The sequence below is a fragment of the Mercenaria mercenaria genome, chromosome 5, assembly GCF_021730395.1.
Source record: "Mercenaria mercenaria strain notata chromosome 5, MADL_Memer_1, whole genome shotgun sequence".
In the NCBI taxonomy this organism is placed as follows: Eukaryota; Metazoa; Mollusca; class Bivalvia; order Venerida; family Veneridae; genus Mercenaria; species Mercenaria mercenaria.
In genome coordinates, this window is record NC_069365.1 from 78934513 (window position 1) to 78961332 (window position 26820).

General features: G+C 36.1%; 1 protein-coding gene across 3 annotated transcripts; it reads left to right on the forward strand.

Moving 5' to 3' along the window:
• Positions 1 to 591: 591 nt before the first annotated feature.
• On the forward strand, positions 592 to 26820 carry LOC123557715 (MBT domain-containing protein 1-like). 3 transcript variants are annotated; one of them, XM_053544087.1, is made up of 20 exons: positions 592 to 739; positions 2483 to 2641; positions 2909 to 3062; positions 3444 to 3580; positions 4017 to 4095; positions 4481 to 4560; positions 5267 to 5384; positions 6250 to 6384; positions 6666 to 6898; positions 7846 to 7942; positions 8203 to 8282; positions 16115 to 16216; positions 16737 to 16964; positions 17250 to 17314; positions 17616 to 17785; positions 18134 to 18220; positions 18453 to 18629; positions 19092 to 19639; positions 20703 to 20857; positions 21053 to 26820. In XM_053544087.1, the coding sequence occupies exons 1-19, from the start codon at positions 737 to 739 to the stop codon at positions 20853 to 20855; spliced, it is 2805 nt and encodes a 934-aa protein (XP_053400062.1). In that variant the 5' UTR covers positions 592 to 736; the 3' UTR covers positions 20856 to 20857; positions 21053 to 26820. The 3 variants fall into 3 exon arrangements, with proteins under 3 accessions (XP_053400062.1, XP_045205286.2, XP_045205287.2); XM_045349351.2 differs by having other exon boundaries at positions 20703 to 26820; XM_045349352.2 differs by having other exon boundaries at positions 2909 to 3056; positions 20703 to 26820.

Below are 26820 nucleotides of genomic sequence, written 5' to 3' on the forward strand. Positions count from 1 at the left end.
ACCCCAAACACACCCACATAGAGCCATGCATCGCAAAGTAGGCCTGCAACAACAACAAAAAAGCTGTAACGGAAAAATATAGTATACGGAAATACCAAAATGACTCACGTGGAAGATGAACAGGGACAGGTATCAAATCCTTTAAGCTTCTCTCAATTTAATCGTGCCAAATAAACACCCATACATGAGATTCATATCCGAGAATTAGTTATTTTAGTTGGGGGTGTCTGCATGGGCTTCAATCGCAAAGCAAACCGCTGTGTCTAATTACCTTTTCGGAAACGGGAATGGCAAAATGTACTGAAAACAATTGTTTTATGATAAACACAGGCCAGGTAAACAGTTTGATATCAATCCCTGTGGGTAGATCTTTTCTAGGCCAAACGACAGCTAATCTTTCCGTTTAAGTAATAGTGGTGTGTAACCACAATTTACCAATATTTACAACGTAGTATAATTAATGATATGCAAATAGAGCACATGCGCAGTTAGCTCAATCCTTCCCGGGTAAAATTATCATATTGCATATACAAGGGCTGCAATGATTGGTCAGTTCCTGCAGCTTTGCAAAAATGCTGAAACTGAAGCCAATCAAAGTTGTCTATACACTTGACCTTTTCAGCTCACATCCAGGGGCCTAAACACGAAGCAGGTCAGGCTGGATTGTTTTGGATATTTTTGAACGGCAAAAATTGTTGATTCTCGCCGAAATTTTTACAGCCAGGACAAGAGCGTGATGGTGAGTAATAGATATGTAGTGTGTTTGCTTCTTATAGTTATTCTATCTCATTTAAAACCGAAATATTTACCAGACATCATTTGACAGCTCGTTTTGACGCCGGTTTTAGTTTCTGTTTAGAAAAAAAAATCTGCTGTTTACATTGTCACGAATGTTGACAATATATTTACAGCTTGGTAATTCCAGTAGTAATTTCGTTTATCATTATAAACTGTCGATACTTTATTTAATTACGTCAGACTTGATACTTGTTCTCCCCCGGGGAGTTCAGTCGCCGCCACGTTCATGAAAAAAAAGTCAGATGTGTACACGGCGAATAGTTGTAAGCCCGTACTTCCGTAGGATTCCATTTACATTGATGGCAGATCAGGTAGTTGTGAGTTTGAATTATGTCAAAAACTCAGAAAGTTTGTGTTGTATTACCTGAAGAGAAAATAACGTCAGTCCCTTCCGAGGATTGAACCACAGATCTTGTGATCTTTAGAGAGACACAGTGTCTCTAGACCGATGCTGAATACTATTGATATACATGGCTGCCATGGGAATAATATATGAGGGACACAGCAGTCATGTCCCTACTTCATTTTATTGTTTTGCTTAGAGTTTCATGTTCACTAAATGATAGTGTCTTAAAAAGTGTCTGTAGCAGTCATATTCTCTTTTGTTTCAATTTCATCTCGATCAATTTCATTAGTTAATTGATTGCAGTTTGGTATCAAGTGCTGGACTGGTTTGACTTACCTCAAGGGACAGTATTCGCACCTTCGAAACATCTTCATTTCTAATTTGTATAACTTTCCATCTTCAAAAACAAGACCGAAAACAACGCGAAAAACATTCATTCATTGCCGGCCATCGCTGACTGATTAAAGAAAAATTCTCCACTGGTTCATGTCTTTATCTAGATGCAACCAGTCCCGTGATCAACTTTTCCCATGTGCCATTACCGATAAACAATCTAATACACATGCGGTTGAGTCATATTCTAGGCAGCCATCAATGCTGCTGTTCTGATTAATAAAGAGGGTACAATAAACAGATTATAGCGGTGGATAAAATGGCATGATAAGGGCTACATGCGCATCCTTAGTTCGGCAGAAAAGGGCATGGTGCACACATCATGCCGAAAGGGCCTGGAAAGAACACTACTAACATTGAAATGCAGTTAAAGAATTATGCAACAACATGTATTCCAGGTTTTTTTTTTCGGCCATTTTTATAGCCGTTATTCGGCTATATTCCCAATGCCAAAAAGTATATATTTTCTCCAAAATGAGTGCAAAAATTCCCAATCTACATTCTGAAAAAAATTTCATCAAAATTGCACAACTATTGACCAAATTATGGACAATTTTGTAATGGAAGTATGTTAAAAGAGGTTGTACAAAGTGAAACAAGTGCATGAGGAAGTGCTTAAACACATTCTTACTATATCCTATGGGACTAAACATTTCCCAGTTTGGAACATTTACGCGTCAAAATTCCCAATTTTGGGGGTATAGGCTATGTTCCCAAATTTGCTAGAAAAAACCCTGTATTCAGTAAAAGGTCGGTTAAGTTTTTCATTTAAGAACATGCATCATGTTCAGGGAGCCAAGGTTTTTAGTTTGCTTGAGTCTGAGAGAGGCTCTTGGTAAGCTCCCCTGAACAGTCAGGTCAAATGGTGTGCTCTAGCTTAGCATGCATATGTTGCTTTTCTTGAATATGCCTGTAAGATGTTAAATATTTGAATGTGTCATATAGGAGCAGACAGAATCTGACTGGAACAGTTGGGAGATTGGTGGTGAAGGGGGAGACTCCAGTTCACTTCTTGACCCTTTCCAGAAGCAAGAAGATGCTGCCAGTGTAGTGTCTGGTGAAGGTGGCAAGTCTGATACAATGTATGACAGCAGTAATGTGGAGGTAATTTACTCTAATTAGTCTCTATTTTCTTAATGATACCAGGGTTTACTGTCTTAACATGTTAGTGTGTCACACAGTCTAATTTACAATGGTGATACTTAAGTGCTTGTAAAGGAATAATAGAACTTTGCATCCAAAAATTTATAGATTTATTTTGTAGATACTTGTATATTTTTAAGAAAGATCTTCCTTCTGTAAACAAAATACTAAAATACTAATTGTATACATAAAATAGCATAGGATTATAAAGAACCAGTCTTTTTACAGGGAGAAGAGCCAAATTATCAGTTTGAGAGAGATTTTGAGAGTCTGGAAGAGATGAGTGAAAGTATGTCAGATGAAGAAGAAGATGATGGACACAGTAGCCAAGTTGTGATAGATCAGTCACCTTACAGGTTCATGAATGGAAATGATGGTATGGGTGGGTATCAAAATAAATTGCATATCCATGTCTGGTTGATTTTATTTTGGTGTCTTATTTCCTTGTTTAGAACTTAGATCAGGACAGAGTTATACCAGGTGTATTTGTGATCTTTTGAGACAGATCTCTCTACTTGGAGGCTCTTATATTTCTACATATTTCATTTGTGTATTTTTAAGGAGAATCATGTAACAGCTGTTGTGTTCATTAAAGTGACTGGGTTTTTTTTTCATACATGTAGGTGAATTTACATTTACATATGTTGTACAGACAAGAAGGCAATAGTATGATTGATATTACTTTAATTTTTACAATTTGATCGATAATGTATTAAGGTATATACTACAGATCTTTATCTGAATGTAACATCTATTTTTGTAGCTACATGTGAGAGATGTGGAGCTGTTGGTATAAAGCATGCTTTCTACTCAAAATCAAAGAGGTTTTGTTCCCTGGCATGTTCAAGGGCAGCTGCTAACGGAGAAGAATATATTCCACCACAGCCACTTAATATACCAGTAAGTTTGTTTTCCAGGTTTTGCTCAATACCAGTGTATCTTATGGAAGCTCATATTCCTAGCACTTTTGAAGTTATTACACTCCTATGTAGCTCCATGGAAGAGCACATGACTTGCAATCAGAAAGACACATGTTCAACTCCTGGGTGACATGTCATAAGTTTCTTTCTTCAGAGTGTAATATGGATATTTTCAGTTATAAAATACTCATTAGGAATCGAGGAACACTGGTTGCATAAACTTGCAGTCATATATAGTTGAAATACATGTACCATTGAAAAACTGTGTTAACAAAGCATCTCCTGATGTTTTGCATATTGATACATGAAATATTTTTGAAATGGTTGTTTTCGAAAAACTCATATGAATGAACCTTTCAGATTTTGCTGTTTTTTAGAGGTATTAAAATGATTAATCAAGATTGTTTATATTGCAGAAAAAGCAAGTATCTGTAAAGAAACAGAAGTCTGGAAAATTTATAAGGCAAAGAAATAAACATAACAACAATAAGCAAGGTAAATAGTTTTATTGAATACTTTGGGTTTTAAATATTCAAACAAATGTCATTGTTATCATATGTATCAGCGGCGTCATCTTATGATATTCCCCCTATTTTTGGAATGATCTAAAATAGGAGAAAATTCACGAAAAAAACAAACTATAGTTAAAGAAGTTTAGTATTAGTAATAAAAAGACAGAAGTAACATAGGAAATTTTATACTTCATTCACTCAGTAAAACCGGTCATTTAAGGGACCAGTTTACTTTTTTACTTGGTTGCTACGGTACCTGAACAGTGTTGTTTTGCAGTTTAGCGAGATTCATTGTTAAATTTATTATATTGATTTTGTTATTTCAAATATAAATTTTGATAGTTTAAAAATGAGATATTTATTTGCAGGTTTTGTGCGAAGTTTTGACTGGGGTTCATACATCTTAGGCAGCCATGCTGAAGGGGCCCCTGTTAGCTGTTTCAAACATGTATGCACATTTAATTATAATAGTATTTAGTTTATTTTGTCATGGACTTCAGTTCCTGTTAAAACCACTTTTGGACTTATAAATGTGTGTCAGCAACTAAGAAATACAAAGTTTTTTATGGGCAGTAGGCTTAAATATTGTTGTTGATAAACATGACCTTGTCACTGAAGTGTGGCCCTCTTATAGATCATAGGTCCACTGCCTTGATCTGACTAAACAGATACTGGAGTTGTTACAAGGTCATTATAGAAATATTGGCTATTTTATTTCACAATAACTTTTAAATGTTTTACACGTCATGAGAAATCTGTCTGCATTAGACTGGGCAATACAAGTAAAATACAGGTATTTCCATAATGCCTTGTCAAAAATGTATGAGCTGAAATGACATTTATTGTATTCATGTGAGATTTTAATATTTCTTTGCCGTCTTCAGATGATTATTTCACTTTTCAACTAGTTAAGAATTTACAGCAGGCAGATAGCACATCTAAAATGGGATGCAATTAACTGTCAGATATCTTCTTAACTGCTGGGAAGATTTTGTCTGTTATGATCACAACATTTTACCCTCTGTATCAAAATGGCATCTCGGAGTATTAATTGCCTTTAGTGATAGCTCTAGTTTTCATGTTGGTAGCTTAGGAGATGCATAAAGTTCTGTTGTAGTTAACCTTGATGTTTTGACAAATTTATTGTTTTGTAGGTACCAATGACAGATTGTTGGGACAATATAACTGTAGGTATGAAAGTAGAAGTAAAGAACTTTGACTGTGATCTACAGAGTATTGTTTACTGGATAGCAACAGTCATCAAACTAGCTGGTACGTATACATCTGAACTAGTACCTCTCAGTTTCATCTGTACTAATTGTGTCATTACTTTTCATACCAGTCTTCCGAAGGAAATTCTCAAACATTTAATTTGTATTATAATTATACTAAGAGTTGCTCCCCTTTATCAAACAATGATTATTTTAACTTGTAGCCTGCTGGTGGCATGTGATTCTGCATTTGCGACCAGTGCAGACCACGTCTTTGCAGGCTGAGCATTGTCTTCAATGTTCGCTACTCAGTCAGTAAATTTTCAGTGAAGATCCCTTCGAATAATAAATGGTATTGTCCGAATTAAATGATGGACCAGTCCATTTTGGAAATTTAGCAGGCTAAAGGTTAATGGAGAAAAGATGTGTGTTGACTGATATTTCAAAAAAAATTGATATGAGCTTCCTTTTTGGTGTTTTTAAGCCCGCCCACTTAGCTCAGTAGGTAGAGCATTGGTCTACGGATCGCGGGGTCGTGAGTTCGATCCTTGGGCGAGGCGTATGTTCTCTGTGACTAGTTGATAAATGACATTGTGTCTGAAATCATTAGTCCTCCACCACTGATTCATGTGTGGAAGTTGGCAGTTACGTGCGGAGAACAGGTTTGTACTGGTACAGAATCCAGGAACACTGGTTAGGTTAACTGCCTGCCGTTACATGACTGAAATACTGTTGAAAAACGGCGTTAAACCCAAAACAAACAAAAAAATTTTTGGTGTTTTTGTTTATGACTTTGTTTGTACCTGGCATGTCATTACATGGGAGCAGCTATTCTAAAGTTAACATTATTTTGAAGGTCTGATGATGATTTTTAGATATTTAGATGAAGGGTTTAAGTATATTTATAGATAAGTTGTTAATTTCAGGATACAAGGCTTTGTTGAGATATGAGGGATTTGGTGGAGATGGACACAAGGATTTCTGGATCAATCTTTGTCACAAAGAAGTGCACCCTGTTGGCTGGTGTGCAACAAGTGGGAAACCTCTCGTACCACCAAAAAGTAGGCTGGCTGTTCACATAAGAAATTAACAATTATATGAAGAGAAAAAAATGCTGTTTTTGCAATTTGAATGTGATTATTACAAAATTTTGCTAAAATATTGAACATTGAAAGTTTTTAAATGTTTTACAATGATTGTAATACAATCAAGATCATTTATGTATTGAGTGATTTTTTTTTCTCAGAACAACTTAATGATTTTTTACTTGCAGTAATAATAATGACACCAACCTAATATCTTTGTTAAGTTAGAATCGATTGAAGTTCCCTTTCTTTGACAGCTATCCAGCACAAGTACTCAGACTGGAAGGACTATCTAGTGAAAAGACTGACTGGTTCACGAACATTGCCTAGTAATTTCTACAGTAAGGTGCAGGAAGGGATCAACAACCACAAGTTCCGCAGTGAGATGCATGTTGAAGTGGTCAACAGGATGTGTGTGTCGGCAATGCGTGTTGCCACCGTAGAGGAGGTCATTGGAGGTCGACTCCGCCTCAGATATGATGATTCAAAAGTGAGCTTACTTTCTATTATCATTATGTCTCCAACCACACAGTGGTGTGGGAGACATATTGATTTACTTCTGTCTGTCTGTCACAAAGCTTGTCCGCACTCTTAAAAAAAGTTGAACATTTCTCATCCGATCTTCACCAAGCTTGAACAAAATGTGTTTGACCATAAGACCTCGGCCAAGTTCGATAACTAGCCAAATCCGCCCAGGCACTTTTGAATTATGGCCCTTGAATTACTGATTGGATCCAATTGTCTAGACAAACTAGATATTTTTGATAGGAACTATTCGTCTGAACAATCCAAACAAGGCAGTTGTGGCAGACATGCGCTTTTCTCAAATGCATCTCTAGTTCTTGATTGTTTAAAGCTGTGCTCCTTCATATGTATGTCATTTATTTGAAAGTAAGAAACTGCTTTCTTTAGTTTGTAATTACAGAAAAAAACAGTTTTGAATTATTCCATGTTTTAAGAAAATTTTATCTCTAGAACACTTGGAAAGCATTAGTCATTTTATTGAAATTTTATATAATACAAGGAATTTAGCTGTACTGTTATATCAGTTTAGTTTAAACAATCTTGGTTCATCATTATATGATGTTCAACTGAAGGCTGAGGTGTCGAGAGTGATTAATGTAAGTTGTTGAACTTGCTTCACAATCGACCTAAAATAAATGATGTATAAACCAACTGAAGGCTTACAATGTCTCTTTAATTGTTTTGTTGAATCATCTGAAACTTTTGCATGGATGTCAACCTTCCATAGGTTTCATGAAAAAATGGTTGATTTATATCTGAAATAACTTAATATTTATATGAATTTTACAAGGACACGCTTAAACTTTTATGCATCGAGTATATCTTGAAGTTGTTTATGTTTTTATGACATCCAAACTTTAAGCTTTTGATGAATATAGAGTTATTTTGTAACTTTGCCTGATTGTATTGTAGGAGGAAGGAGATGAGTTTTGGTGCCACATGAGGTCAGCATTGCTTCATCCAGTAGGCTGGTCACAGCAGGTCGGACATAAACTACATTGCACACCAGGTATATATCCTATTCAATTGAAGTGATTGTTACAAACTGTAGTGCTATAAGTATGATTTAATGGAGAAATCCAATCAAGATGGAAGAAATTAGATCTGTAGTTTGACAATTAAACTTATGTTTGCAACTTGAAGTGGTTGTATTTGTATTTATTGATGAAGGTATTGATTTAGACCTCTTCATTGTTTTGTGCTAACATCTAAGTTTCCTTTAATAAGCTAAAATAGAAGATAACAAGATAGATTTGAAATGTGTTTCAGAATATAGAAACCAGTGCCTTAGCAAGGTTACTATGCAGAAATATGACACAAATGATGCTACACCAGATATGTTCCCTAGGGTAAGTCATTTTAAGAAAATACTACTTTATAAGCTGAGAAGAGTCACTGTGGACGTCTAACTCTCGTTTCATTTTGAAAGTTGTCAGTTATATACTGAAAATATTTCAGCATTGTATAAAAAGCTGCATTAAGTGCATTTGCATAATTAAAAAAAATTGAATTTAACGAGCTCAGTCAATTGTCATCTTTCAAAACAGAAAGTAGAATAGATTATATTGTATTGATCTTCAAAACAGTCTCACTCTGTTGCCTGAATGGAGTGGATATTAAATACCTGCTAAACAGCAGTGAGATGCCTTTTGTGGTCATTGGTGCAACTAAATCAGTATTTGCACAAATGTGTTGCCAAAGTTCCAGTATATAATTAAAAGTGCTAGTAACAATATTGGACACAGCCATGTCATTAAATGATACGTTTATTTTAAACCTAAATGTAGTATTGAAGACTCCATACTTTCTAACACAGCAAAGTAAAATGAAAATAAACAAGACGACCATGATGGTCCTGAATCGCTCACCTCTTCCCACATGATCCAGTTTTGAGTATGATGTCGTTTTTTCTATTATTTGACATAGTGACCTAGTTTTTAGCTCACCTGTCACAAAGTGACAAGGTGAGCTTTTGTGATCGCGCAGTGTCCGTCGTCCGTCCGTGCGTCCGTAAACTTTTTGCTTGTGACCACTCTAGAGGTCACATTTTTCATGGGATCTTTATGAAAATTGGTCAGAATGTTCATCTTGATGATATCTAGGTCAAGTTCGAAACTGGGTCACGTGCGGTCAAAAACTAGGTCAGTAGGTCTAAAAATAGAAAAACCTTGTGACCACTCTAGAGGTCACATTTTTCATGTGATCTTCATGAAAATTGGTCAGAATGTTCATCTTGATGATATCTAGGTCAAGTTCGAAACTGGGTCACGTGAAGTCAAAAACTAGGTCAGTAGGTCTAAAAATAGAAAAAACCTTGTGACCACTCTAGAGGTCACATTTTTCATGGGATCTTCATGAAAGTTGGTCAGAAGTTCATCTTGATGATATCTAGGTCAAGTTCGAAACTGGGTCACGTGCAGTCAAAAACTAGGTCAGTAGGTCTAAAAATAGAAAAACCTTGTGACCCACTCTAGAGGTCACATTTTTCATGGGATCTTCATGAAAGTTGGTCAGAATGTTCATCTTGATGATATCTAGGTCAAGTTCGAAACTGGGTCACGTGCGTTCAAAAACTAGGTCAGTAGGTCTAAAAATGAAAAACCTTGTGACCACTCTAGAGGTCACATTTTTCATGGGATCTTCATGAAAGTTGGTCAGATTGTTCATCTTGATGATATCTAGGTCAGGTTCGAAACTGGGTCACGTGTGGTCAAAAACTAGGTCAGTAGGTCTAAAAATAGAAAACCTCTGTGACCAACCTAGAGGTCACATTTTTCATGGGATCTTCATGAAAGTTGGTCAGAATGTTCATCTTGATGATATCTAGGTCAAATTCGAAACTGGGTCACGTGCCTTCAGAAACTAGGTCAGTAGGTCTAAAAATACAAAAACCTTGTTGACCACTCTAGAGGTCACATTTTTCATGGGATCTTCATGAAAGTTGGTCAGAATGTTCATCTTGATGATATCTAGGTCAAGTTCGAAACTGGGTCACGTGCGGTCAAAAACTAGGTCAGTAGGTCTAAAAATAGAAAAACCTTGTGACCACTCTAGAGGTCACATTTTTCATGGGATCTTCATGAAAAATGGTCAGAATGTTCATCTTGATGATATCTAGGTCAAGTTCGAAACTGGGTGACGTGCGGTCAAAAACTAGGTCAGTAGGTCTAAAAATAGAAAAACCTTGTGACCACTCTAGAGGTCACATTTTTCATGGGATCTTCATGAAAAATGGTCAGAATGTTCATCTTGAATATATCTAGGTCAAGTGCGAAACTGGGTTACATGCCTTCAAAAACTAGGTCAGTAGGTCTAAAAATAGAAAAACCTTGTGACCACTCTAGAGGTCACATTTTTCTTGGGATCTTCATGAAAGTTGGTCAGAATGTTCATCTTGATGATTTCTAGGTCAAGTTCGAAACTGGGTCACGTGCGGTCAAAAACTAGGTCAGTAGGTCTAAAAATAGAAAAACCTTGTGACCACTCTAGAGGTCACATTTTTCATGGGATCTTTATGAAAGTTGGTCAGAATGTTCATCTTGATGATATCTAGGTCAAGTTCGAAACTGGGTCACGTGCCTTCAAAAACTAGGTCAGTAGGTCTAAAAATAGAAAAACCTTGTGACCACTCTAGAGGTCACATTTTTCATGGGATCTTCATGAAAGCTGGTCAGAAACGATGTCATACTCAAAACTGGGTCATGTGGGAAGAGGTGAGCGATTCAGGACCATCATGGTCCTCTTGTTGAGCTCATATGACCCAGTTTTGAACTTGACCTAGGTATTATCAAGATAAAAATTCTGACCAATTTTCATGAAGATCCACTGAAAAATATGGTCTCTAGAGAGGTCACAAGGTTTTTCTATTATTTGACATAGTGACCTAGTTTTTTAAGGCACGTGACCCAGTTTCAAACTTGACCTAGATATCATCAAGGTGAACATTCTGACCAATTTTCATGAAGATCCATTCAAGGGTATGGCCTCTAGAGAGGTCGCAAGGTTTTTCTATTTCAAGACCTACTGACCTAGTTTTTGATCGCAGTTGACCCAGTTTCAAACTTGACCTAGATATCATCAAGATAAACATTCAGACCAACTTTCATACAGATCCCATGAAAAATATGGCCTCTAGAGAAGTCACAATGTCTTTTCATTATTTGACCTACTGACCTACTTTCTGATGGCACGTGACCCACTTTCCAACTTGACCTAGATATCATCAAGATGAACATTTTGACCAATTTTTATGGAGATCTATTTATAAGTATGGCCTCTAGAGAGGTCACAAGGTTTTTCTATTATTTGACCTACTGACCTAGTTTTTGACCGCACATGGCCCTGTTTCAAACTTGACCTAGATATCATCAAGATGAACATTCAGACCAACTTTCATACAGATGTCATGAAAAATATGGCCTTTAGAGAGGTCACAAGGTTTTTCTATTATTTGACCTACTGACCTAGTTTTTGACAGCACGTGACCCACTTTTGAACTTGACCTAGATATCATCAAGATGAACATTCAGACCAACTTTCATACAGATCCCATGAAAAATATGGCCTCTAGAGAGGTCACAAGGTTTTTCTATTATTTGACCTACTGGCCTAGTTTTTGATGGCACGTGACCCACTTTCGAACTTGACCTAGATATAATCAAGGTGAACATTCTGACCAATTTTCATGAAGATCTCATGAAATATATGGCCTCTAGAGAGGTCACAAGGTTTTTCTATTTTTAGCTCACCTGTCACAAAGTGACAAGGTGAGCTTTTGTGATCGCGCGGTGTCCGTCGTCCGTCCGTGCGTGCGTCCGTAAACTTTTGCTTGTGACCACTCTAGAGGTCACATTTTTCATGGGATCTTTATGAAAGTTGGTCAGAAGTTTATCTTGATGATATCTAGGTCAAGTTCGAACTGGGTCACGTGCCTTCAAAAACTAGGTCAGTAGGTCTAAAAATAGAAAAACCTTGTGACCCTCTAGAGGCCATATATTACACAAGATATTCATGAAAATTGGTCAGATTGTTCACCTTGATGATATCTAGGTCAAGTTCGAAACTGGGTCACGTGCCTTCAAAAACTAGGTCAGTAGGTCTAAAAATAGAAAAACCTTGTGACCTCTCTAGAGGCCATATATTTCATAAGATCTTCATGAAAATTGGTCAGAACGTTCACCTTGATGATATCTAGGTCAAGTTCGAAACTGGGTCACGTGCCATCAAAAACTAGGTCAGTAGGTCAAATAATAGAAAAACCTTGTGACCTCTCTAAAGGCGATATTTTTCATGGGATCTGTATGAAAGTTGGTCTGAATGTTCGTCTTGATGATATCTAGGTCAAGTTCGAAACTGGGTCATGTGCGGTCAAAAACTAGGTCAGTAGGTTTAAAAATAGAAAAACCTTGTGACCTCTCTAGAGGCCATATATTTCATGAGATCTTCATGAAAATTGGTCAGAATGTTCACCTTGATGATATCTAGGTCAGTTTAAAAGTGGGTCACGTGCCATCAAAAAACTAGGTCAGTAGGTCAAATAATAGAAAAACCTTGTGACCCTCTCTAGAGGCCATATTTTTATGGGATCTGTATGAAAATTGGTCTGAATGTTCATCTTGATGAAATCTAGGTCAAGTTCGAAACTGGGTCACGTGCCTTCAAAAACTAGGTCAGTTGGTCAAATAATAGAAAAACCTTGCTAACTCTCTAAAGGCCGTATTTTTCATGGGATCTGTATGAAAATTGGTCTGAATGTTCATCTTGATGATATCTAGGTCAAGTTCGAAACAGGGTCATGTGCGGTCAAAAACTAGGTCAGTAGATCTAAAAATAGAAAAACCTTGTGACCTCTCTAGAGGCCATACTTGTGAATGGATCTCCATAAAAATTGGTCAGAATGTTCACCTTGATGATATCTAGGTCAAATTTGAAACTGGGTCACGTGCCTAAAAAAACTAGGTCAGTAGGTCAAATAATAAAAAAACCTTGTGACCTCTCTAGAGGCCATACTTTTCATGGGATCTGTATGAAAGTGGTCTAAATGTTCATCTTGATGATATCTAGGTCATGTTTGAAACTGGGTCAACTGCGGTCAAAAACTAGGTCAGTAGGTCTAAAATTATTAAAATATTTTGACTTCTCTAGAGGCCATATTTTTCAATGGATCTTTATGAAAATTGATCTGAATTTTCACCTTGATGATATCTAGGTCAGTTTTCGAAACTGGGTCACGTGCAGTCAAAATCTAGGCCAGTAGGTATAAAAATTGAAAAACCTTGTGACCTCTCTAGAGGCCATATTTTTCATGAGATCTTCATGAAAATTAGTGAGAATGTTCACCTTGATGATATCTAGTAAAGTTCAAAACAGGGTCACATACCTTCGAAAACTAGGTCAATAGGTCAAATAATAGAAAAACCTTGTGACCTCTCTAGAGACCATATTTTTCAATGGATCTTCATGAAAATTGGTCAGAATTTTTATCTTGATAATATCTAGGTCAAGTTCAAAACTGGGTCATATGAGCTCAAAAACTAGGTCACTATGTCAAATAATAGAAAAAACGACGTCATACTCAAAACTGGGTCATGTGGGAAGAGGTGAGCAATTCAGGACCATCATGGTCCTCTTGTTAGACCTACTGACCTAGTTTTTGATGGCATGTGACCCAGTTTCGAACTTGACCTAGATATCATCAAGATAAACATTCAGACCAACTTTCATACATATCCCATGAAAAATATGGCCTTTAGAGAGGTCACAAGGTTTTTCTATTATTTGACCTACTGACCTAGTTTTTGATGGCACGTGACCCAGTTTCGAACTTGACCTAGATATCATCAAGATGAACGTTCTGACCAATTTTCATGAAGATCTTATGAAATATATGGCCTCTAGAGAGGTCACAAGGTTTTTCTATTTTTAGACCTACTGACCTAGTTTTTGATGGCACGTGACCCAGTTTCGAACTTGACCTGGATATCATCAAGATGAACATTCAAAGTTTATAAAGGCTTTTTACTTACTTTATAGTTTAGGTCAAACCATTCAAGCCTTTCTCTTAAAAAACGTCACCAAGAATGTCAACTTATTCATATGAATAGGAAATAGTGGAGGGCCTTAATATATTAGCTTAATCTTGAAACCAAGATCATGTTGTAAACAGCATAGTTAAAGGCCTGTTTCAGGTCACATTGTAAACTAATAATTATCAAAAGTCATGTTGTATTGATCAGGTCTTTCATCAATATTTCATTAACAGAAAAGTGCTATTACAGTCAGGTTAAAGTTTACTAAAACGCATATCCAAAATATACTATCCGGATACTGGTACACTTTCGGAATGTTGTCTGAAAGTAGTTTTTAGCTCATCTGATTTTTTGAAAAAAAATGATGAGTTATTGTCATCACTTGAGCGGTTGTCGGCGTCGGCGTCTGCGTCGGCGTTGCCTGGTTAAGTTTTATGTTTAGGTCAGCTTTTCTCCTAAACTATCAAAGCTATTGCTTTGAAACTTGGAATACTTGTTCACCATCATAAGCTGACCCTGTATAGCAAGAAACATAACTCCATCTTGCTTTTTGCAAGATTTATGGCCCCTTTTGTACTTAGAAAATATCAGATTTCTTGGTTAAGTTTTATGTTTAGGTCAACTTTTCTCCTAAACTATCAAAGCTATTGCTTTGAAACTTGGAATACTTGTTCACCATCATAAGCAGACCCTGTACATCAAGAAACATAACTCCATCTTGCTTTTTGCAAGATTTATTGCCCCTTTTGGACTTAGAAAATCAGTTTTCTTGGTTAAGTTTTATGTTTAGGTCAGCTTTTATCCTAAACTATCAAAGCTATTGCTTTAAAACTTGCAACACTTGTTCACCATCATAAGTTGACCCTGTATAGCAAGAAACATAACTCTGTCCTGCTTTTTGCAAGATTTATGGCCCCTTTTGGACTTAGAAAATATCAGATTTCTTGGTTAAGTTTTATGTTTAGGTCAAGTTTTCTCTCTTAAACTATCAAAGCTATTGCTTTGAAACTTGCAACACTTGTTCACCATCATAAGCTGACCCTGTACAGCAAGCAACATAACTCCATCCTGCTTTTTGCAATAGTTATTGCCCCTTTTGGACTTAGAAAATCATTTTCTTGGTTGAGTATTATGTTTAAGTCAACTTATCTCATAAACTATCAAAGCTATTGCTTTAAAACTTGCAACAGTTTTTCACCATCATAAGTGGACACTGTACAACAAGAAACATAACTCTATCCTGCTTTTTGCAAGAATGATGGCCCTTTTTAGACTTAGAAAATCAAGGGTAGGACAATATTTCTATTACACAAAAAAAATCAGATGAGCGTCAGCACCCGCAAGGCGGTGCTCTTGTTACTCAGTTACATGACCTACTAGGGTAAACCAGAGATAGTTCCTCAAATTTTGATGTTTCTCATCGTAAAAAATACACCGACTGTCCCCTTTTTTTGAAGGAAATATGGAAAAATTGCATACGACATCGGGAGTAATAACAAGTGTGAACGGACATTCTAAACGTACTTTTACTTTCGATATTCATTAAAATTTGTGCATTTTCTAGTTTAAATTACAGTAGAATCAAACTGTATTGATATATACTTGTTATTATACTAAACAACGGTCTAATTTAAATTTTGCGCGAAGAAATCTAGGGCACTTTTCACGTGCTTGGTAATCAGCTGGCCGCTTACGCAAGTTCCATACTATTTATCAGTTAATTTTAACACTTCATTGATTCCCATTACCTGTGTGCACTCGCCGTGACGTAATTTGCTGATCACAAAAATCGTCGAGGCATGTCAACAGGGAAATTACATATACACTACACATGAGGTATCTCACGGGGATGAAATCGCTTACTGATTTAAGACGCCGCGCTAATAATTGAGGCACCGCGCGGGATATTTAAGCGCTGCGGGAAGCTGTATTTCGTGTTTTAAGCGCCGCGGCAGCGCGGTGCCTTATGCGGCTGGGGAAGGGCCTGACGGGTTACAGGATTCTGTCCAGTACAGTTTTGTTACAGTTAATAGTTAATTGAATATATTCTGTCTGTCTGGAAAATTGTAACAGCAGTAAAATATAGTTTACTGCTAAGGTCAAAATACAAAAAGTGTCTGTTTCTTATTTGAACATGTACTGTCTATCTGTAGGTGAAGAGTCCACCAGAAGGTTTCAAGTTCCAGGTAGGACAGAAATTGGAAGCCATAGATCCCCTGAACCTGTCTGCAGTATGTGTAGCTACTGTGATGAAAGTAAGTTGTCATAAAAATTTTTATCTGTACGGAATTGAAAAAATGGATAAAGGTCTTGTATGTGCATGTTTACATTAAATGTTTTGGAAAAAAATTTCAGACATTATTTGATAAATGAATATAAGTTTCAGGGGCGTCAAAATCTGATTTTGACTTGTCAGTTTTTGTCTATTGCTATTTCGTACTTGTCTGTATGATAGTTTTATAGTAAATTCTGGTCATATTTCATTTGTCCGTACAAGCTTTGGGACAACCTGGGCAATACGGACAATTGAATTTGCTAGCCCTGAGTTTTACTCTGTGTTAAAGAAAAAATACCATTGTATTCGTAAGTTTCTGCACCAGTCGCATTGGCAAGAAGAGGTTTTTTGCTGATCTTCAAGTCAAATTGTTGAAAGCGAAAGTCCCTGTTTAAAGTGAAGGCCAATATCTTATATTTTCATTGTCTTCCTTGAATTTGTTCATTTCATGAGGCTATCCTATATTAGTATTCTTAAGTGATTGTTTAATTACTTTACAGGTGCTTAAGAATAATTACTTGATGATCGGTATAGATGGTTCAATTGCCCAGAATGGAACTGACTGGTTCTGTTACCATGCTACGTCCCCCTGTATTTTCCCTGTGGGCTTCTGTGAGGTGAATGGTCTTGCATTGACCCCACCTCGAGGGCACAAGTCACCATTCCGATGGTTTGATTATCTGAAACAAACAAGATCCACTGCTGCTCCGGTCAAACTCTTTGATAAGGTAATATTTCATTACTTGTACCTGCTTGCTTGTAGCTTCTGTGAAAGAAGTAAATTAAAATTTATTATGGATGATATTTAAAGACATTGTGATATTGTAAATAGAATACGGCTCAGCTATGCAAGAAGAAGTTATTAAACATAATTTACAATCAAGATCTGTTATTGGTTAAAATAGCAGTAATACATTGAAACGAGACATTTGATGTTAATTGTCATGTTTATAAGTCAGTGTTTTAGAGAATTAGATACACATTTTATAATTGTGTTAATTTCTTGTGAACAGGAAATACCGAAGCATGGGTTTAAGGCTGGAATGAAGCTGGAAGCTGTAGATCTGATGGAACCAAGGTGAGAAAGAAAAGTTTTGTTGAAAAAATTCAGTTCTTTATTTCCTTGAATTTATAATGATGATATATAGATAAATCTTAACTTTTATGAGTTGTATTGCCTGTCTCTTGGCACAAACTAACTGAAACATGGTGCTTTGATTTCAATGAAATTTTAATCTAGAATGAAAAGAAATTCATTTAAATAATATTCAGAGGCCTGTTGATATTGAAAGCTTTTATGTGCATGAAGTTACATATTGTTTTGGGAAAAGCTAATCTAGTGTGTTTTAGAAAACAATGTAAGTGAAAATTCCTTTCAGGTTGATTTGTGTAGCAACCATTGCAAAAGTTGTTGGACGTTTGTTGAGGATCCATTTTGATGGTTGGGAGTCTGAGTATGATCAGTGGGTGGATTGTGAGTCACCAGATCTCTACCCTATTGGCTGGTGTGAGGTGATGTCATATCCTGTAGAAGGACCAAGACTGAAAAGTAAGAAAATAATTTCTTTTCTATTTCCTCAGGACCACAAGCATGAATTCTGATATTTAGTATCAAATTACTAATGAGTAGTGATTTAGTCATAGTCGCTGTGAAATATTATTAAAATTATATCGGGCAGTAGAACCTTGGGAAGTTTTAATCACATTATCAGCTATTGTACCAACTGAAAAAAAAACAACCTCATTGAAATAAGTAGTTTAGGTCAAGTTATTGTAGAATTTCATAACAATATGACAAGTCATCCAGTTAAAGGAAATATTTCACAATGAAGAAATCTAAAAACAAATTCTGAAGTTAAATGCACAAATTGTATTTCATATTTTGATATATTTGCAGCCGAGGTACCAAATGCCCCCCAGGTACAACCAGGTTCAGCAAAGAAAAGAAAGGGGAAAACGCAAATCTACAAAGGACCACGCAAAAGTAAGTCTTCTTGTTAGGGCTTGTTGATAATGGAGGCATAAGGCTTTAAACAGATGTTAAACATGTGTAGATTAACTGTTGAATCGTTGCATTTGCTATGTACTTGTTCTTGTGGAAGAATCTAGTACATGGTTCTCATCCAAAGTATTTAAATTACAGTAAAATGTTTTAAGAAAAGATGATAGCCTAATTAATACAACTTACTTGAATAACAGTATTTTATAAATTTTAGAGAGGAAGCCAAAGAATGCCTTGTCCCCTCCTCCAGGAGTGAAATCAATGTCTTCCCAGTTTGACATCATGCGTCATCGTATCTTGAACACACGGCCAGATGAAATGACTGAGAGGCCACAGGAAGTGCCGCAAGTATCTGAGCTGATGGCTGAAATAACTAGACCTAAAACTGAAGGTAATTGCTGTAGTTTGAATAGAATTTTGATATTAATAGGAAATAGAAACTGGAAATACTAAGTAATGTTCAGCATCTCTGCTCTCTACTTTAAATGGGGGAAAAGTGGTCTCATGTTTATTTTGATGTTTTCCTTTCTCAATTTGGAACATTATTTTTTACCACAGAACAATATTCTTTAGGTTATGTAGAAAATATGGAACACTGTTTTGAAGTATTTATTCTTTGATTGTTTGGAATGACACAGTTTTGCATTATTTCTTTAACATTTTGCAGGTTTGAAAAAAATGTTTTCCTTCAAGCTGTAGGCTTTTAGTTAAATGTTTCATAAAACCAAATTGAATAAATGCAGTTTTCAATACTTTAATGAAAAATTTTATAACAGAATCCATTTGATTGTACTTGTTTAGACAAAGGTAGTGGGAAATTTAATTTCATAATTTTCTATGTTCTTTCTGTTAGTGAAATCTGAAGCATTAGAGAGTTCAAGACAAGTGCCTTCATTAGACAGGAACCATTCTTCATTAACCAGCATACCAGATGTAAAACCAGCATTAAATAAAACACCAACAAATACAAGGGTAAACACACCAAACACTTTCAATAGCCAGTCTGCAAACAAAACTGCAAGACCATCTTCAGTGCCATCAAACGTTAGTACAGCTACAAAAAGTGCTTTACTAGAAAGAATAAATTCTTCCACAAACTCAGTGCCACAGAACATACAATCAAGTATGCTCGCTGGACATTTGACTGGTGCCATTCCTATAAGACAAAATTCTGGACTGGTTCCAACCACCAGTCCAGCAACTGCTGGAAATCAGACTGTATTGTTAGGAAACCAGTCTAGTGTGTTGACTGGTTCTCAGCAGACTGTTTCAGAGCCACAGACTCTGTATTTAACACAGAGACAGCAGAGCCTGTCACCGGAACAATGGAGTGTGATAGATGTGTGCCATTTCCTCAAGTATAATGATTGCAGTGCTTATGTGGAGATCTTCCATAGAAAGGTAATTAAGAGTTGCAAGAATAATTTCTTCTTTTTGCAAAAAAATATCTCAACATTATTACTTTATGTCAGAAATTGTCTAGACTTTTGACAAATAGTGATAAAATTATAGAAGGCTTTATGGTGTGAGTAGGTTACATTAGAATTATCTGTATAAACTGAAGTATCACAGTTTTAAGCCACCAAAAATAAATATAGACCTGTCACTAGTATCAGTTTGGTCTGCTGAACAGGATGGAAAAGTTCCCTTTGTTTTGTTAGCATTACTTACTGGGTTGATATTAACTATTTCTTCATTTTATTAGCTTGTCTGATTTGGGAGAAAAAATACAAGGACTTATTTTTGCTTGATAATCGGCATTGGTAAAGATTTCTGTTTAAGTCAACTTTTGTTGAATACTGTTTAGAATAATAGTTTCTAAACTTTGCAGAATTGTCTGACATGTATCTTTTGTAGAGTATGTTGGTAAAGTACAATAACTCTTGCTTCTATGTTATGATAGTTGTGGCACTTTTTTGTACTTAGAAAATTGGAATTTCTTGGTTAAAATATTTGTTTATATATTTGTATATATCCTAGCATATGTCCTTACTCAAGAACTTGCAGATGAGTTTTGGCAACAGCAGGCTGCACTCTTGTCATTAGAAAGTTAGTTGGGGGGAAAAAACTGCAGTAGTATCTGCAATATTCAGTAGGCTGGTCCGCTTAGCTCAGTAGGGAGAGCATATATCTACAGATTGCAGGGTTGTTAGTTTGATTCCATGGCGGGGCGTATGTTCTCCGTGACGATTTGATAACATTGTGTCTGAAATCATGCGTCCTCCACCTCTGATTCATGTGGGGAAGTCTGCAGTTACTTACAGAGAACAGGTTTGTACTGGTACAGAATCCAGGAACACTGGTGAGGCTTACTGTCTGCTGTTAAATGACTGAAATACTTTCGAAAATCTGCGTTAAACCAAAAACAAACAAAGCAATATTCAGCAGGAGAAACTGAAAAAAAATCCATTAACTCTCTTTTGCTTGGAAATTTCAATTTGAAATGTTTTTATTTCATTTTCAGAATATCAGTGGAGAGCAGTTTGTTAAATTAAACAAGGAGCAGATAGCAAGTTTAACAGGAATGAAAGTGGGTTCCTCACTCAAGGTGTATGACTTAATTCAAGTGTTGAAGAGTAAACTGATGTCACAGAAACTGCCAGTGTCTAACACCTAGCCTATGTTCTTCCAGAAACTGAAAATTGCTTCACATATTCAAAACCTGCAGAAAGTTTGAATTGTTGTTTATGGTGTTAAATTTGTTAGAGATTTGCGAGTATTTTTTAAAACAGGGTGCTCAATAGTAAAAACTTGCATGGCCTGCAAGTACTTACACCTTTAACTTATTTGAGTGAACACCATAGAAAAAATGAATATGTTAATATGCAAAGACGATAAAAACCAGCATTTCGACTGGGTGATCTCATTTTTTGTGAGAATTTACTGTGATTAGTTAGGTGGACAGACAGTTATCATGGAGATATTGTTATATCTAGGGCAGCTGATTTATGTTTTATTCCACTGCCATTTTGATTTTATATTGATCTGTTTTATGTACAGATATGGTGCAGATTAAGTTTACAAAAAAAAACCATTTCATTACTTTTATTGAAGTCGACAGTTATTAGACAGTAGTACAAACAATAAGGTGATTTGTAGTCTTGCTAGAGGGAACCTAAACTGTTCTAATGTATTTCTGAACTTGGAGCTTAGAAATTAGTGAAATGAATGGAAGTCTGGAACCTCAAAATACTGCTGGAAACGTGTTAAAAACTGTTGTGTGTGAAGGAACATTTACTGAATTTTTTTTTTTTTTTTTCAAGAAAAATGTTGATATCTTGTAGAGGTTTACATATGTTCCAGAATGAAGCTGAACCTTAAAATAACATTTTATGCAGATATCTTGAAAACAAAATTGTATTACAAGAATATTGTTACTAAGAACTACTTTTAGTTGTGAGAAAAAACTTTCTGATACTCTGTTTGTGTGTCCTATTTTGTATTTGAGGGAACTCGCAGGTTGTGAATGATCATGTTGTTCATGTATTTTGTTGTTTTTGTCTGTTTTATAAGTAATTTGTGTTTTATTTGACAATCATGTGTAAGCTATTCTCATGCTGTCATTTGATTATTCAAGATTATTTACTCAAGTTAAAAACTTACTACAGACCTGTATTCACTTAAGTTTTAAGTCTGAAACTTAGACTTTAAAATTCTAAATGTTCTTTTTTCTCTCTGTAATTGGTAAAGTAGCGCAGATTATGATGAAACTGTATAATTATGTAGTCACAAAAAGCTCGGCCAATTTTCATTCATGTAAGTTATAACCTTTTAACAATGTTGCGACAAATTGTATATTTGTTGGTCTTAAGTTTCAGACTTAAAACATTGTGGAATATGATCCAAGATTCTGCATACCTTATACCATGCATGTTTGTAAAACAACGTTACTGCCCCTTTAAAGTTGAGTTATGTATTTGTTTCTGTAACTAGGATTTTTTTTAAACCTACTTCATGTGCAAGGGTTTTAAGACAACTTGCACAAAATATATACTAAAGTATCTCAATTTTTTTCTGGTAAAGTACAAAAAGGCTCTTATTACCTCCCTTGAAGAGAATTTTCAGATCAGAATTTTATCCCTTATAGACCATTGCACTTCATTATATATATACCAAATTGTTTATACCAAGAACTACAGTATATATATTATGATGACAAATGGTTTGTAAAGTATAATAACTTATTTTAGCCCAAAATCTCTGGTTTCATGAACATAACATTTCTGATAATTACATTATTCTTAAAATTCGATGGTTTTATGTGTAATTTGATTAATGTATCAGTGATAAATCACTGGTTGAAATACATTGGGTGCCAAAACTGCTCTTGTTTACAAGAGTTCAACAGACATAATAGAGTTTCAGTTCTGAAAATACTTATTTTGTCCTGTTAAGAAGTACACCAGTGGGCAACTTTTGAAACTTAATATTCATTTTGTGCTATAATCTTATTACATGATTGTCCTTGTAGTTTGTTAATTGCTTTCAAATGATCTCAAATGTATATATTTGTTACACAAGTTTTATATTATGTATATATATACACATTAGATAGAAATTAAACATTTCCTGTTTCTTTATTTCAAAAGGAAGAACTGATCTTAAAATTTGTTTTCAGGTTTTAAAAACTTTCTTTTTATCCATCTTTGTGGTTTTGAAGCACATTTCAAAGGTAACTTCATTGGAAGTGGAAGTTTTGTTTATGCAGTTCTGATGACCACGAAAGAATTTCCTCGGGCATAAAAATGTTTTGATTGTAGACAGATATTTTAGGATAGTTATGGACGGTGCAATATGTCAGAAGTATTAAGAAATATAAAAATTGTGAAGAAAGTTAGAGCTGTGCAAATTCTGAAGTAAAACAAGTTTTTTTTGCAGTGAAGTTAATTCACAGCAAATTGTGAAGTAAATTCACTGTAAACTGTGAAGTAAATTCAAACAAAAATGACTAGAGACACATTTTTATGTTCAGAATGCTTTTTGCAGTTTAATTATTATTACAAGAATTTTTTAACCATGACCCTGCTAAATTTCTAAAACGGACTGGTCTATCATTCAATTTGGACAGAACAATTGATTAAACGAAGGAACACTGAAAATTTACTGACTGAATAACGAACAGTGCAGACCATGATCAGCCTGCAAGGATGTGCAGGCTTCTTGGTCTGCAGTGGTCGCTAAGGCAAAATCACTTGCCATTTGACATGTCTGTGTAACAGTGTTGAATCCAGTTGTGAAATGTTTATAGTATAACTTTATGTAGAAATATCGAGCTGTTCGTAATATGTTAACAAAGACAAAACTGCATGGTAAATTGTTCGAAAAAAGTCTATTTTACTGAAGTTTAAAATGCAAATGTAACTATATATAATATATTTATGTCTCCCCCAGGAGACATATTGTTTTTGCCCTGTCCGTCCGTCCGTCCGTACGTCACACTTCATTTCCAGCAATAACTGGAGAACCATTTGACCTAGAACCTTCAAACTTCATAGGGTTGTAGGGCTGCTGGAGTAGACGACCCCTATTGTTTTTGGGGTCACTCCGTCAAAGGTCAAGGTCACAGGGGCCTGAACATTGAAAACCATTTCCGATCAATAACTAGAGAACCACTTGACCCAGAATGTTGAAACTTCATAGGATGATTGGTCATGAAGAGTAGGTGACCCCTATTGATTTTGGGGTCACTCTGTCAAAGGTCAAGGTCACAGGGGCCTGAACATTGAAAACCATTTCCGATCAATAACTAGAGAACCACTTGACCCAGAATGTTGAAACTTCATAGGATGATTGGTCATGAAGAGTAGATGACCCCTATTGATTTTGGGGTCACTCTGTCAAAGGTCAAGGTCACAGGGGCCTGAAAATTGAAAACCATTTACGATCAATAACTAGAGAACCACTTGACCCAGAATGTTGAAACTTCATAGGATGATTGGTCATGAAGAGTAGATGACCCCTATTGATTTTGGGGTCACTCCATCAAAGGTCAAGGTCACAGGGGCCTGAACATGGAAAACCACTTCCGATCAATAACTAGAGAACCACTTGACCCGGAATGTTGAAACTTCATAGGATGATTGTACATGCAAAGTAGATGACCCCTATCGATTTTGGGGTCACTCCATTAAAGGTCAAGGTCACAGGGGCCTGAACATTGAAAACCATTTCCGATCAGTAACTAGAGAACCACTTGACCCAGAATGTTGAAACTTCATAGGATGATTGGTCATGAAGAGTAGATGACCCCTATTAATTTTTGGGTCACTCCGTCAAAGGTCAAGGTCACAGGGGCCTGAACATTGAAAACCATTTCGGATCAATAACTAGAGAACCACTTGACCCAGAATGTTGAAACTTCATAGGATAATTGGTCATGCAGAGTAAATGACCCCTATTGATTTTGGGGTCACTCCATCAAAGGTCAAGGTCACAGGGGCCTGAACATGGAAAACCATTTCCGATCAGTAACTAGAGAACCATTTGACCCAGAATGTTGAAACTTCATAGGATGATTGTACATGCAAAGTAAATGACCCCTATCGATTTTGGGGTCACTCCATTAAAGGTCAAGGTCACAGGGGCCTGAACATTGAAAACCCTTTCCGGTCAGTAACTTGAGAACCACTTGACCCAGAATGTTGAAACTTAATAGGATGATTGGTCATGCAGAGTAGATGACCCCTGACGATTTTGTGATCACTCTGTGAAAGGTCAAGGTCACAGGAGCCTGAACATTGAAAACCATTTCCGGTCAGTAACTTGAGAACCACTTGACCCAGAATGATGAAACTTCATAGGATGGTTGGTCATGCAGAGTAGATGACCCCTAACGATTTTAGGGTCACTCTGTTAAAGGTCAAGGCCACAGGGGCCTGAACATGGAAAACCATTTCCAATTAATAACTTGAGAACCTCTCGACCCAGAATGTTGAAACTTCATAGGATGATTGTTCATGCAGAGTAGATGACCCCTTTTGTTTTTTAGGTCACTCCGTTAAAGGTCAAGGTCACAGAGGCCTGAACATTGATAACCATTTCCGATCAATAACTTGAGAACCACTTGACCCAGAATGTTGAAACTTCATAGGATGATTGAACATGCAGAGTAATGACCCCATATTGATTTTGGGGTCAGTCTATTAAAGGTCAAGGTCACAGTGGCCTGTTCATGTAAAATCATTTTTTGGAAATAACTTGAGAACCACTTGACCTACAATGTTGAAACTTAATAGGATGATTGGACATGCAGAGTAGATGACCCCTATTTATTTTGAGGTCACTTGATCAAAGGTCAAGGTCACAGGAGCCTGAACAGTGACTTGAGAACCACTAGGCCAAGAGTGTTGAAATTTAGCGGGATGACTGGACATGCCAAGTAGATGATCCCTATTGCAGCCAACCATCAGTGTCTCTTTGACTTTCGCTCCTGACCCCTATTTACTTCTTGCCTATAGGACTTTGCATTGGGGGAGACATGCGCTTTTTTACAAAAGCATTTTCTAGTTTCAATCTGCGATTTTGTGTCTAAATATAATTTTAGCAGTTTTCAAACGCTTGATCTGTAAACTTACAGATTGAAAAATCTGTAAATTTATGGATTATCTGTAAATTTACAGAAAATCTGTAAATACTCCACTTTCCTAGACCTGATAATGCGGTGGGTGGGGTAGCGCCGATGTCAGGGTTTTCGTTTCGGACCGATTGAGTTCTCAAAATTTCCGGAGCCCTGGACATGAATATTATCTTCGTTTTCTGGCCGGATGGTTTTGTACTGAGTCCTAGATTCACAGAATGGAGTTATTATGTCTCCCACCACACTTGTGTGGGAGATATATTGATTTACTCCAGTGTGTGTCTGTGTGTCTGTCACAAAGCTTATCCGCACTCTAATTTGAACATTTCTCATCTGATCTTCACCAAACTTGACCAAAATGTGTTTGCCAAGAAGTGCACAGCCAGGTTTGATAACTAGCCAAATCGGCCCAGGCACTTGGGAATTATGCTCGTTGACTTCCCAAAAAAGCTCAGATTTTCTTGCACATTTTTGACCTCAAAACGGCGCCTATACTACTGTTGAAAGTAGTTAAGGGGTCCTTTTGGAGTCTAAAAAGGGCATGCACATGTGCTCTGAGTAAACAGTATATATAGACTGATTTGCTATTGAGATTATTAGGCAGTTGTGGGAGACATGTGCTTTTCTCAAAAGCATCTCTAGTTTGTTACTGTTTTAGTGCTTGACAGACTTAATAATATAGGGCAAAATGATGCAAATAGCATTTAAATGTACAGAAAAATTGTATATTGATAACCATACATCTGTTTACCAGTTGTTTCATGTCAAAGACTACTTGCATATGTTGAGAAGATTATGATATCCTGTTCAGTGTTTCCATAATCATAAAAATGTTTATAGAGAGAATTAAAAAACCATGGTTTTGTTGATGAAAGTTCATTTTTGAATATTTTTTTTGATGCACATGTTTTGGTATATGTAAGGGAGATAGTGCAAATAACATACCTGGACGTTATATTGTATATTTCTTTTGTTCAATTTCAATAAAAACATTTTTAAAGAGTTA